We start from the raw sequence: 13,817 nt of genomic DNA on the forward strand, positions 1-13,817 counted from the left end.
TAAGAAAATGGTAGAGAACTTCATTTTCTACCAGAAAATGGTTCACAAGAACTTCCATTACAGGTTTAACCTTCTTATTTCTCCTATCTTGCAGTTAACTAACTAAATAAAAACATGGAATGAAACAACACAATATGTTATATTGTTATTTTTTCCAGCATTGAAGACTTTCCTTGCAGCCAGCAACATCACATCACATATTGCTTTATCTAACGAGCCCTAAATTGAGGATGCCCCAAGAAGTTTGGGGCCAAGACTTCTCTTTTGCCTTCATCAGAAGGACTCTAGCCCAAGCAATCCACCCTTCCCAAGATGTCCTCTTATCCCAAGTACTCCCCCATTCCAACATGAGCATAAGTCCTCTCTCTGCCTGTCTCTCCGCCTCTTCAAACCTCCCTTTTCCCAAGTAAATCTGACCCAGCAACACATGCGGCTCCCCAACAAATGGGTTCTTCTCAACACAGCTCAACAACAGCTCCTCAACTTTGTCGACCCCTCTTCTAGACATATCACAAACGCCTTCCCAATACAAGTCTCTCGCCACTATCTGATCGTTGGCATCCAAAATCTTAGTGCATCTCTCAAAAACTGGAGGCACCACCAGCTCTATCTCCTCATCTCTCTCCTTATCGATCTTGACGCCACCACCCCTTTTCCGTTCTTCCACGTATATCTCCTCCTCTCTCTGTAACAAACTGTAAATCGCACCCATCCTCGATATGGAATTAACCCATAGCCCCGGCTTGCCATCTCCTGGCCATAAAGCAGTAAAGTTATTACCAGTGAACTCGAGCCTTCCATCAATGTTGTCAAACAACGAATCTTGAAATCCAAACAGTTGGTCACTGAAATCAGCCATCGTCATCATCAGAAATACAGCCGCCACTCTTCTCGTAACAAGAACATCCTCTCCAGTCTTTATATGCTTGACTGTGATCCCTTTCGCTGGCAAAAGAGAATTGATTTTCTTCCTCCAAGGCTCCTCTCCATTGAACAGACCTTTCTCCTTCGCATTTCTCAATGATAGCTCAGACAGTTTGAGGTGTTCGACGAGTTCAGAATCGGAATACTTGAACAAGAGATCATCGTGGATTAGAGGTTGGCGAGGGACGATGCAAAATAAGTGAATCAATTTCTCGGCAGCTTCACCAACGTGGGCGCGAACCACATCGCGGCCCGTGTTAGGATCAAAGATAGCGAGATTAACATAGGAATTAGAATAAGCAGAATGGAAGAGGCCGCAAAGACAAACACAGTCTGGGGCTTTCCAAATCTTGAGAATCCGATAGATGTCAACGAGATGATCAAGAAAGCTGCCGTGCTTGTGCCAGCACTCTCCGGCGCCGACTGAACGCAAGACGGAAACCAAAGCAGGGAGATTTTCGTCGACGGATTCAAGCTCTCCGCGAAGGAAGGGGCGAGTAGAGGCTAAAAGGGTTTGGAGGTAACTGGATTGTGGAGATGGCATGATTGAGTTTGATTAAGCTTTAGAGGATTGAGTGAATAATTGAAGCTTAGAGATGGAAATGTGATGTTCCCATCTGAAATAATAAGGAAATGAAGAGAGTGGAGAGAGACGTAGTGAGCTTGGATTCCCATTTTCCTAGTCTGACGCTCAAGAGATAGGATGAGGCTTTTGTTTGTGCTTATTTGTTTGTTTGTTTGATTAGTTGGCACTTGGCTTAGTATTGGATTGCATTTGATAGCGATTATAAAATTGTGGATTCCGTACAACCAAGTCAATACTAGTAATTTTTTTTTTTTTTTTTTTTGAAAAAAAATATGAATATTATGTTTATTCTCTCTGGCATATTATTGGAAGGGAAACAAAAATGTAAAATATAGTAGTCATAGTGGGAGAAAGCAAAATGGGCTTGAAATATTACTATTATTTTGGACAAAAGCGCATATGAAGATGAAAATGGAGGGTGAGGAGCTAACTGATTGTTAATAGCCTAACATATATATGAAGTTGGAAAAAAACAGAGGAAAATATTCGATCAAAGAGATGCATGCCCTTTAACTTAGTGGCTCCGAACTTCACAATCACATGAGACGAGGAGAAGCACTAAGAAAAGAAAAGAAAAGAAAAGTATTGGCAGAGTCACTTTTTTTATGTCAATAACATAGGACAGGTACCAACCCAATAATACACTTATCTGGACTTTATTTGTTGGACAGGATGTTGCTTTCAGTTTTAATTTATAATCACTAGTCAATCAGACTTCCTTTCCTCTCTGATATTGCAAATGACAACTTGCTTTTCTTTTAGCTTCCACCGTTGTCACACTTAACCACCCAAACCCAATAAACAAAGAAGAAAATGTCCAACTGCACCAGGTTTTATGATCTGTCTCTGTGTTCCCCTTCTTTTCTTCTTATTAAAATCCATTTAAAAAATTTCGCAGCTTTCTGAATTGTGACGTTTTGGATGTTTGTGCCTTACAATCTGGTTCAGTGTACAGCAAAAAGTCATATTGAGCATTAGGCGATAATCATTCCCACCAAGCAAAGCAACCTAACTCTTGCTTTTTGATTACACAAAACTCCAGAGGCAAAATTATATTTTTACAAACAAATCCCATCCTCCTTTTCCTTCTTCTTTTTGTCATTTCATACTTTTCTCTTGCTTGTCCATTTATATATTCCTGCACAGGCACAAAAACACTTTGTTAAGAGCACAGGATGAGGTATATGTTAACCTTATGCTATTCAAGTTTTCATCTTTTTTAAGTACCCAGTCATAGGTTATAATACCCTGAAACGATTTTGGACTAGTATTCCTTGCTACTGTATATTTGGATGTATTTGAAATGGTTGATCACTAATATGTTTGTTTTCATGGCATGATTCACATATGCAATGGTTATACTTTAGTATACAATTATTAATTATTCAATTCTAAACCACTTTTAACATGAGCTAGAAAGAACATCTAAGGACCCCAGAACAGATTTTGGATCGCTATTCTCTTTGGTTTTATTTATTCTTAGATGACGGGTGCCCGTGAGTTGCCCACTATGTTCTTGTCAGCATTTAGTTGGTCCTCATTATGGCTTTATTCCCTTGTACGATGATTTTCTATATTATTGCTCATAATATGTCTATCTTGGGGTTATTTATTATGCTCTAAAGTTGTCATTGGATCACGTGAATTCAAAACGTTGGCGATTTCCGACAATCAATTTTGGTTTTGTTTCAAGGCATCCTGATTCAGTCAATGTGCTTGCTCAGTTCAGACTTTTTGTCATCTTTCATTACGTACAAAGTGATATCCTGTTTCACTTGTGGCAGTTTGACACCATATTGCTATTGGGATCACATTACATGTTTAAATATCCTCCCTGAAGTTGCAGTTGGAGCATGACTGCATCTCTTTTCCTCTTGATAACAAGTTGTGAAGTCATTCCAGGTACTGTATAAGTAAAAAGAATCAAAGTCCGTGTTACTTCTAATTGTAAATTTATTGCGGGAATCCTTAATAGCCAAACTTTCAATCCGGACTGTATTTTATTCAATTCTCTGGTTATGATTATTACTTTTTGTTCCATTTGGGATTAAATCAAGGAACTAAATCTTGAGCATATGGGGTGCCTGTCATCAACACAAAGGGATTCTGGGGGGAATGGAAAGTGGCCCAGAAATGTTGGGGAGGTTGCATTGTTTGTTCCTGGGATGAGGATACCTAAACCAGTTGATTTCACTCAGCCACTTGGTGATGGTTTATCTAGGAATTTGATTGAACGGTTGTCTGCTCTTAGAACACGTATTGTAGTCATGGCGGGCCAAGAAGCACCAGTAGCTGCAAGACCAAGAAGAACAGCTACACAACATGGTCTGTTAAGTTATTAAGGAGCTGAAACCTTCAATAGTTAGAACTTAGCAGTTCATTCATTGAAATTGGTTGGTTTGTTTATGCAGGAGGATCAACAATGCTTGATCTTCAGCAGGCTCTTGAAGATTACTTGCCAGTGCTATTGGGGCTAGTTGAAAATGGTACATGATTGAACAAATTATATTTGGAGTGTGAGCCTAAATTAGATTACTTGCCAGGCTTGTTTTGTTGCCAAGAAAAAGAAGAAATATGAAAAAGATATCTTATTTTTACTCGAGCAAATCTTTTATCTTTATCATTATATCATCCAGGAAACCAGCTACAACAAGAGTTGCAATTCTCTTGGCTAAACCAGGAGGACACTGCAGAGGTGAGGTTATTATTGTAGGATTCAATTAATCATTTGAGGCCATTGCAAAACATAGGGATTTTCTTCTTTTATAAGATTGTCCTATGATCACAATTACAATCTTTGCAGGAGACTACCATGTCAAACTTTTGGTACGAGTTACTATCAGTTTTGCACTTGATGGCCATGTTATCGTTATCACAGGCCAATTTATTGCTTCTTTCTATAACCTCTAATGACGGTCATCTGTCAAAATTATCAGAAGGTGAGGTCAAGCGTTAACTGATTTCAATACTCTTATTTCTTATTGTTTTTATTTTTTTTTATTTTTTTTTTAATTTTTATTTTTATTTAGAGTAGGTAACAGAAGTGAGGATGATATTCTTATGTTTCTGAGAATAAATTATTTTATTGATTATATGATATCCAATACATAATATACAACAATATTTAAGTGGACGCTGTCAGAGATGAATTAAATTATCTAGCTGCCTCACTATCATAGGGAGCAAGTTTTCAGCAAGTAGTCTGTCATTGATCCTTGATTATTATTGCAGAGGTACCTGCCCTCTTTTTTCACATTAATCCCTGTGTCTTGCATATTTGAGAACAAGTTATTTCATATGCAACCTAAAACAGGACCAAAAATAAATCCTGTCAAATGGAACATGAAGGGCTTCATGTGAGCATTGACAGACAAATATTACCGTCTGATAAGAGATTTTTATGGGAAGTTATATTCAACTCCTGACACTGATGAAAAATTATGGTCCTACTACTACTGACTAGTTATTATCATTAATCTGGCTTTTAACTAAAGGGAGGCTCGCTCAAGATACTTGAGTACAGTATTTTATTTTACTTTTATCAAGAGTTCTGCATTCCAAGTTTATAATATTTCTTGTGTTCTAAAACTTTAATTTCCATGCATTTTTCATTTCTCGATGTACTTGCCAAAAGCCACTTGAATTGTTTCTTCCTGTGGTTCTAAGAAAGGTAGCCTTTAAGCTGCTATTGGCGTGTGCTTCACTGTCTTTCACTGCATTTGCATAAGTACTTCTTTATGGATCCTGCTAAGAGGAATAGATTTTGTTAATCTATTTTCCACTACAGAAAGCAGACGAGCTTGCATTGATATATTATTGAAGGCAGCGGGATATTTGAATTTCTCCATCCAGCATGTCCTCCCTCGTTTTCCTCCTGATATCAGGTTCATGGAACAAATCTTTGCTTCAAATATTGCCATCTCATTTCCAGAGAATTATGTATCATATGGTTATTCTTACACAGACTTTCATGCTTTTAAAGGTAAAAGTTGATTTTTGAAACTGTCGTTATTGTAGGAAAGATTTACCACTAGACCTGGGAGAGGGAGTGCTTCGAGCCCTTTGCCTGCAAGCACTAGGCCAGGTAATAGCTCAGTTATAGGCAACATGCCGTTGATTTGTATTTTTATCCTATGCCATTTTACATTTCGCCTGCAATCTTTCATATGTTAAACTTGATTTTTGAAAGATTTGTCTGCAGGCTGGTCTTTATCATTATGCATACTCTTATATGGTAGACTAGAGTCACTAGACTTTTTCCTTGTAAAATGAAAGCTTTTATGTATATTTTATTTTTATGTTTGTGATTTTTCTAAAAAAATTTTTCCACATGGTAAAGGGTGTTGATCTACAGCTTGGAATGGCAATTGATAGTGTCAAGGCCACACTGGCTGTCAAAAGAAGGCTTGCATGTGAGATGGTAAAATACTGGCATCAGGTATAGCTTCTTTCTACTATGTCATAAAGCTTTATAATTCAGGAACGACTCATTGTAAATATGTAATCGATGGCATGCTAATTAGATAAGCCTGGAGGCTTGTCCTTAAATGTTACAATGACAATTGCATTACAATTTGGCTTGGCAAGTTCAAATCTCAGCCGCAGCAGTGACTAGAGTCATTATTCTGTGAGATGCCTTTATGTATATATATTATAGCCTGACTTTTATCGTGGTCCGTACTTTGTTCAGGCTCAAGAGAGCATTGTAGACCTTCCATTAGCAAATGGATGGGGAGAGAAGCATAAACTTTTTATTCAGTGGAAATATGCTGAAGCCAAGGTACATCTCCTTCACTAACTTTACGTTCTTTCTTGATATTTTTTTTCCCACATGTATTAGTTTACCTTTGAATATGCGGCTCCTACTTGTATGGAGTATAATACACCTCAATATTTATGTTGAGTGGTAGCAATGAAGGATAGACAGTTAATTTTTCCTTGGCAAATGCCAAGTGAAATTACTTTCCTTCACTGATTTATGCTCTGATCCAACTATAACATGAATTGAGCTTTTCCCTTTATATAACACAAAAATAACATAGAAGAATTTCATTAATCAGGCAGCTGCGTATTATTATCATGGTTTGATCATCGAGGAGGGGATCACAGAGGGAAGTACAGAAATGGCCGTAGCTGCTCAACAAGCAGCACAGATGTTATGGCATGGAAGTAGGAAGGCCTGTGAATCCTTCCATAGGAACCCTCCAGTGTCGCGGTAAGTCACCGGAGACCTATCCCGCTTTACACAACTGTGAATCTGCTCTGTTTACACATTTATTTGACCAAGATTTCCCATATAATGTGTTGTGTCTTCCATTGTGTTTATGTACTTTCCAGAAATCCAATTCTTTGGGGAACCAGCAAGTTTCTTTCTGAAAAGATTCCAAGAGATAAATCAAGTAATGAGGATCAGCACAATCATGAAATGTATGATGAAAACGAGTTTTGATTTATTGACATGCATATGAATTTTTGTATTGATTGATTGAGTCTTGGATCCAGGATTCTACGAACTGCTCCAGCTTTGCCAGAATTTGCTTTGTCGTTAGAACCTGATGAATACCAGCTTCCTGCGGTGGATCCATCTTGGAATGGCCACATACAAAGTCAAGATTAATTCTCCCAGCAAGACCCATTGTAAGAGGAAGAACTTGAACGGGAACAAGTGATCCTTACATTCAGCTAATCATATTTCTTTTAGTTAAATAAAAAACAATCTATGTTGCTTCCTTAAAAGAATAGGGCAGATGTACCAATTACAGTTCCTGTCGTGAGAAATTTTTCATTTTCCCTCTGTATTTAAGACCGCACTCTCTTCACTTTCCAACAGAAACTAAAGGTTGTACCTGCTTACATAGCTAGACATTGAGGAGCTGTTTTAGCTTAATGACAACTTACTGGATCTCAAACTTATTCGTTCAGTTACTAAGAAATAAACTTGAATCATCAAAATGTCTTAACATTATTTATAAATCAATTTTGTCTGAATGAAAATTTTTTTTCAGAGCTTATTCAATTCAATAAGTAATGTAATCGTTCAATAATTTTTAGTTGGTACATGGCTTAAAGATATTAATTTTGAATAACGATTCTGTAAATGATAATAATTAGAGTAAAGAAAAACTTACTGTATCTTTTTCAATTCCAATTGCTATTAACTCCCATGCAAATATGCATAAAAGGGGAAAATCATACCATCTAATGCCCAATAAAAAGAAAAAAAAAAAATGCAAATTGTATCTTTAAATGTTTCTTTACATCTCAGTACACCCCAAAATCCAATGTTCTAGAGCAGAACCACAATAGTGGGTGCGCTGTTTGCCTGCAAAGATGGGCGCCATAAATTTGCATTGCTCGCCACAACAAGTTCATCAGCTCTGGTCAGAACCAGAGTCAGGAATCATATTTAGAACCTTCATAAGAAAAGTATATATGAATGCATCTTCTTGAAGCCTCTCAAATCTGCATGTTACAAGATACATCATTTTAATTTATTAATTAAAAACATCTACAAATACTTCGGGCTTTGAACTCAAAGATTGTAAGAAGCTCTCTATAAATTCTATGAGTTATATTTGAATACTATATTCCTAATCCAGAAAAAATTTGCAATTACGTTGACATCACTTGAGTTCAGAATTCAGATAGCAACGATGTCAATGAATCTTAATATAAATGGAGAAAAGGACCAATAATTGGACTAACTGGCATGTACCACAGCTCCATGTGAAGCTTTAACAACTTAAATAATCATCACTTCTTTCATTAGAGTACAGTAAATTTAGATTTTCTATTGTCCTTTACAAATGCACTATTACCTAACAGCTCAAGAGAAGAAACGGACCAGAGGAGATGAAGAAAGAAACCATATCTCCAGATTCAAATTCAGAGAAAAAATAGCTTTAGAAATATTAAGGAAAAAAGAGAGCCTACCTTCCTGACTTTGAAAAATGCCCAGCACCGAGTTCACATTTGAACAGCAGCAGATTATCATCGGTTTTCATATCCCTCAGTTTTGCCACGAATTTTGCAGGTTCTGAATACATAACTCGTGGATCTGCAACAGTTCACCAGATCTTTAGACCTTATGATATGATTGAAGAAGAGTATTAAATGAAACGTATGTTCTCTGTGCTCATTTCTATGCAAATCACTTTCTTTCAGTAACATTGATCCCATTGAAAAATCTCTAATTATCCAACAGTGTACCATACACAATAAAAACTACCTATTCTTCTAAATAAAAGGGCTACTATCTACTGAATATCAGATAATAGACCTACATCAAAGAACCAGCCTCAGGACGATGGGTCAAAATATTCAACTTAGCACTTATTGATTGCAGAGGTTTAGAATGGGAATTGTTGTGTATCTGAAGCGGCATCACCAGGTGGAGTTCATCGAGTCAAACGAATAAACTTTCCCTCCTGACTTAACTATATATTTACTTTTAAAAAAATGTATATGCAATGTACACAGAATGGAAAATCTTAAGTCAACATAAACATAACTAAGTCCTTACCATGTAAGCCAGCTGTAACAAGGATGTTAGGATAGTTTTGAGGCTTAACCTGTACAAAACAAGTTTACGGGTCACAGTGATCCAATAACAACAAATATTGGTCATTCCAACCTCATGACTATTAAGACAATATTAAAATAACAAGGAAGCAATTTAGAACTACATGGCACGCACATTATCAACAGGGGAATATGATTTCATATAGTAATAGAACTCCTCCACCCGAGGGTCTCCCCATTCCTGCAGTAACGAGAAGATATCAATAACAGTGTAGATGCAATCATGCAATTATTGAAAGCAGAACCTTCCAGCCAGAAAGCTTGAGGGTATATCCATCTCCAAGCTCTTATTCAGACCACAAGATAAAAATGGATTTTTCTTATATAACTCAATGCCAGAATAATTAAAAACTGAAAACTAATAGTACCTCCCACTCTTCAGTTGTAAGAGGAATACTTGGATCAAGCATAGTGGTCAGAACATCCACAAAAGGCACTCCAGCTATGGCAGCCTTGAACTGATCAGGCTTCATATTAAGAACAGAACCAATAAGCAATCCCCCTGCGCTCCTTCCTTCAATGCATAATTTTTCCTTGGAACAGTATTTTTCTCCTATTAAATACTCTGCACAAGTAATAAAATCTGTGAAAGTATTTTTTTTCTTCAAAAACTTCCCATTCTCATACCACTGTCTTCCCATTTCACCACCACCACGAACGTGAGCGATTGCAAAGATGAAACCGCGATCCAATAAAGACAGCCTTGACGCCTTAAATTTGGTATCTATGCATATCTAAAAAATAAAACACAGTTCTATTAAGTAAGTACAAATGGAAATTCTAATATACAAGTGAGAAATGATAAGAAACTCAATGATACAGTGAAGCATCAATGTAACTCAGTAATGTGCATCGGAGACTTCAATCTTGAATCAAAATACTATATCAAGCACTAACCACTGGCAGTAGACAAACTGAAAATTTTACTCTAAGGTTCTACCTTTCTCATTTTACCTCATATGAACCATAGCCATAAAGCAGTAATGGATGAGAGCCATCAATTTTCACAAGATCCTTCCTATAACCAACTGATATAGGAATCTGGGTACCGTCTGAAGCCGTGGCCCATTTCCTTTCAGCAACATAATTAGAAGAATCAAAACCTCCCAAGATCTGAAAAAGATATTGCATGGAACTATTGCATGTTATGCTCAGATAATAATAATAATAATAATAATGAAGAAGAAAAAAAAAAAAATCAAACCCCAAAAAGGAATCAGAGGGAAGATACATAAGTAAAAATATGAAAACCCATGCATACCTTGTCAACTTAGCATTGGCAATGACACGCTTAAATTTAAGATACTCCAGTCATTTCTGTCTTAGTTTAAACTATTAAGAATTGAAAGATATTGGTATAAAATACTATATCTAGATTGTAATTTGTATGTTTTGATTTCGCTATTACTAAGATAGATGGCCATCTCTTTTTTATATTTTACTCTCTGCAAGTTCTGTCCATCAGCCAATAAAACAATGCAAACACAAATGCTGCAACAGAGTTGATAGATAAGTTGTCTTCCATACAATACTCTGTAGGTTAATATATATACATATATGTATGTATACGTATATATCTACATATATAGATAGATAGATGGATAGGATGGCATACATTAATGCAGCTTTCTACACATGAAGAAAAACAAAAATTATGTGAAAGATTTTGAAAATTTCTGGCTCAAAGCATTACATACAAGCACATATATATGATGTTTGTACAAATGTAGACACATAGATGGTCATGAAACCATGTCCCAGCATTAAAATTATCCAAAATTTTCTCTAAATATGATGAGTATCACAAGTATACATCAGACAAGGAAATACACAGTACAAGAAAAGCTGTAAGGCCTCGTGCAAGAGAGTGGGTAAGACAACTGCAAGTCTAGTTATAATAAGCAAATGACAAATAGATGGTAATATGTGGAACTGAATTTTTACAACTTACTGTCTCAATCTTCTTCAGAACACAAATGCCTATGTTCATATCATATTCGTAAACAGAGGGAGGTGTCCGCAATGAGCTATATGAAAACCTCAAAATGCTGGAAGAAAACTCTGATGGTTTTGAATCCACAGAGTATACAGGGTCAATAAAATCAACAGCCCGACCATCCTTTAGGCTTGTAAGTGGCTCATTGACATCTGGAAGTTTATATGCCGTTATTTTGGGTAGACCATTCTCTCGCTCATATACAACTAGATGATCAGCAAAGAGTTGTACATCCCAAATTTTTACGCTGGACAAAAGAAATCCAAAGATGATAGCATGATGAGAGTTGTTAGCAACTTAATATGGTACTTTTGTGGTTATATGGAAAGCAATATGATAGTGTCTTGGAAGCTATTAGTGAAAAGATATACTGTGCCAAATATCAGCAAACAACAAAAGATGCACTTATGCAGCTTGGCCAATGCATCTTTATCAAAATGAAAAAGAAATCTGAATATTATAACAGAGGAAAAGTCACCTTTCCCTATGAGGAATAAGAACTGTAGTTGCAGAAATGTTATGCAATGGACAGGCTAGTAGCTCAGAATTGAAAAACTCATTAGTTCTCCTACGAATATAGAAATGATTTCCACGATGGCTGACTAATGTACTAATGCCATCGACACGAGGTGTCAAAGGCTTCACACCTTCTTCAGCCTTGGTAACATCAATATAGAAAGCAAACCTAGTATTTTTGCTGCCAGATACAACAAAAAGATACTTTTCACTCTCTGAAGCTTCAATATGCACAGTAAATTTGTCATCCTTCTCGTGATAAAGGCATGAGTCACTTGATTGATGTGTCCCCAACTTGTGTAACCACACCTAGGAAATCAAACCAAGCCCGAGTCAATGTAGCTAGATACATGAAGTTCATTGAGTTTCATTTGTGATTATTGAAGGAAAGCTAAAGCAAAGATTTCCAAATGGGATTTCCATTTTCTGGGAAAGGTAAAAACCAAAAAGTGCCACATGATAATTTCAAAATAAGAAGTAAGAAACAATCTTTTGGTTTCGTTTGCGACTTGCATGCGGTATTCAACCAAAAGACACAAGAAGTAAACCCATAGAGCATGAGAAACACTACAATCTCCTAAGAAAATTAATTGTTTTATAACAGCTGCATTTGTTTTATAAAGTGCTTCTCAGTCCTAAATACAGGACTAGAAACATAATGACAGTACCTTATCAGAGCGATGTATGTGATCCATTGTGGTGTAAACCAAAAAATCGTTACCAGCCCACTGAAGAGAAGACGTTGTACCAGTCAAAGGCTTCTCAATAGGGGCTCCAGTCTCAACATCAATGATATGAACAGTGTAAATTTCATTTCCCTTGGTATCCTCTGCATATGCGACCAGTTTATGATTTGGACTAACCTGAAGAACATAAGATAGTTATTTAAATATAGAGAAACAAAAGAGAAAAAAAAAATGAGAACATGAATCTAATTCTAAAGAAGATTTAACCTCGAAAGCATCAACACTGTAATAATCGTGGCCTTCAGCCTTAGCATTCTCATCCAGAATAAGATGCTCAGGAGGATCATTAGGTCCGGTTTGCATGACATCGTGGACTGAAGGTGGCGTTTCATTATTGGATATATAGCGGCGGCAATGCTGAACATACTCCTTGCCCTCCAAAGTCTTTGTATAGTAGTAGTAAGGCCCTTGTCTTCTTGGAGCAGAAATGTCGTCCTCCTTGATTCGACCTCTTATTTCAGCAAAAAGCTGCTGCTCAAATTCTTTGGTCCCTGAAAAGGTCAATGCAGAGCAAAGTTAAAGATTTTGAGTTTATAAATTCCTCAAGAAAGAAAATTGAACACCGACCAGACATAACAAAGTCAGTGTAGGCATTCTCGTCGTGGAGATAGGAAAGGATCTCAGGATTGGAGCGAGAATCATCGCGGAGCCAGTAATGGTGGTCAACTCTAACGTCATCGAACAACTCCATGACATGCTCCACCTTCTTGGCTACCGGCGGCGACTTGGACTCCGACTTCATCTTAACAGCAAGGGACGAAGTGGATGATGATATTGACAGGGTAGAGGAGAAGTGGAAGAATGTCGTCGGAAGACTACGCGAGCCGAGAAGAAAGAGTTGATTGTGACTTGACAAACGGGAGCAACAATTATATATTAACATCTTCGGCTCCTGGCATAATTTTGTAGTCCCAATTTTGTGTTACACTAGAAGAAAAAGACGACCTTTTGGTCGATTTTATTTCAATGATAGGTTCAATGATAGGGTCAGTCGAACTCCAAGTTCTCGTTTTTCTCCGACTCATTGGTCGCTATGGTATGGAGTAACAGAACCTCTATACCCCATAATTAAACTAAAAAAGAAAGAAGAGAATTTGTACTTGTCATTATGTTATAATCAATAAATCAAAATCTTGTTTAATCAGAGGACTTAGTGATAAAGATATGGCATATTGTGATTAACCTTCTAATCCTACACTTAAGTATTACTACCAGGTATTTCATCCTAAATTCATTTTCAACTATGAAAAACTTACAAATATAGCCAGTCTCAGGCTCAGAACCAGAACCCAGGACTGGTCCTCAACGGGAGAGAACCTGAAGGTAATGCAAATGTATCTAAGAAACCACAAATGGCCAATTATCTGCCACTTCGAATACTAATAGACCTGCCTTATTTATTTGTGCTTCTCAATTTATTGGATTAATGGAAAATAACTACTAGATAATAAGGACAAGGCCTTAATCA

The 13,817-nt window shown here is 36.8% G+C and overlaps 3 protein-coding genes across 4 annotated transcripts; 1 reads left to right on the top strand and 2 right to left on the bottom strand.

Moving 5' to 3' along the window:
* LOC105631161 (E3 ubiquitin-protein ligase) lies at positions 1 to 1,754 on the bottom strand. Its single transcript, XM_012213176.4, has one exon. It carries the CDS (start codon positions 1,466 to 1,468, stop codon positions 206 to 208), a length of 1,263 nt encoding a protein of 420 aa, XP_012068566.1. The 5' UTR covers positions 1,469 to 1,754; the 3' UTR covers positions 1 to 205.
* A 487-nt stretch (positions 1,755 to 2,241) lies between these two features.
* LOC105631160 (uncharacterized) lies at positions 2,242 to 7,483 on the top strand. Of its 2 annotated transcripts, none has more exons than XM_012213174.4 (13): positions 2,242 to 2,690; positions 3,295 to 3,412; positions 3,568 to 3,835; positions 3,922 to 3,996; positions 4,147 to 4,205; positions 4,314 to 4,449; positions 5,298 to 5,394; positions 5,528 to 5,594; positions 5,850 to 5,948; positions 6,201 to 6,290; positions 6,571 to 6,725; positions 6,848 to 6,937; positions 7,013 to 7,483. In XM_012213174.4, exons 3-13 carry the CDS (start codon positions 3,586 to 3,588, stop codon positions 7,125 to 7,127), a joined length of 1,233 nt encoding a protein of 410 aa, XP_012068564.1. In that variant the 5' UTR covers positions 2,242 to 2,690; positions 3,295 to 3,412; positions 3,568 to 3,585; the 3' UTR covers positions 7,128 to 7,483. The 2 variants fall into 2 exon arrangements, with proteins under 2 accessions (XP_012068564.1, XP_020533914.1); XM_020678255.3 differs by having other exon boundaries at positions 2,322 to 2,340.
* A 140-nt stretch (positions 7,484 to 7,623) lies between these two features.
* On the bottom strand, positions 7,624 to 13,407 carry LOC105631159 (uncharacterized). Its single transcript, XM_012213172.4, has 11 exons — positions 12,917 to 13,407; positions 12,557 to 12,840; positions 12,272 to 12,466; positions 11,566 to 11,912; positions 11,043 to 11,334; positions 10,046 to 10,204; positions 9,460 to 9,825; positions 9,207 to 9,272; positions 9,033 to 9,081; positions 8,444 to 8,567; positions 7,624 to 7,972 (listed from the first exon to the last, which is right to left on the bottom strand). Exons 1-11 carry the CDS (start codon positions 13,230 to 13,232, stop codon positions 7,882 to 7,884), a joined length of 2,289 nt encoding a protein of 762 aa, XP_012068562.1. The 5' UTR covers positions 13,233 to 13,407; the 3' UTR covers positions 7,624 to 7,881.
* Positions 13,408 to 13,817: the final 410 nt, after the last annotated feature.

This window comes from Jatropha curcas, chromosome 1 (assembly GCF_041381405.1).
Source record: "Jatropha curcas cultivar XTBG-Jc1 chromosome 1, XTBG_Jcur_1.0, whole genome shotgun sequence".
Lineage (NCBI taxonomy): Eukaryota > Viridiplantae > Streptophyta > Magnoliopsida > Malpighiales > Euphorbiaceae > Jatropha > Jatropha curcas.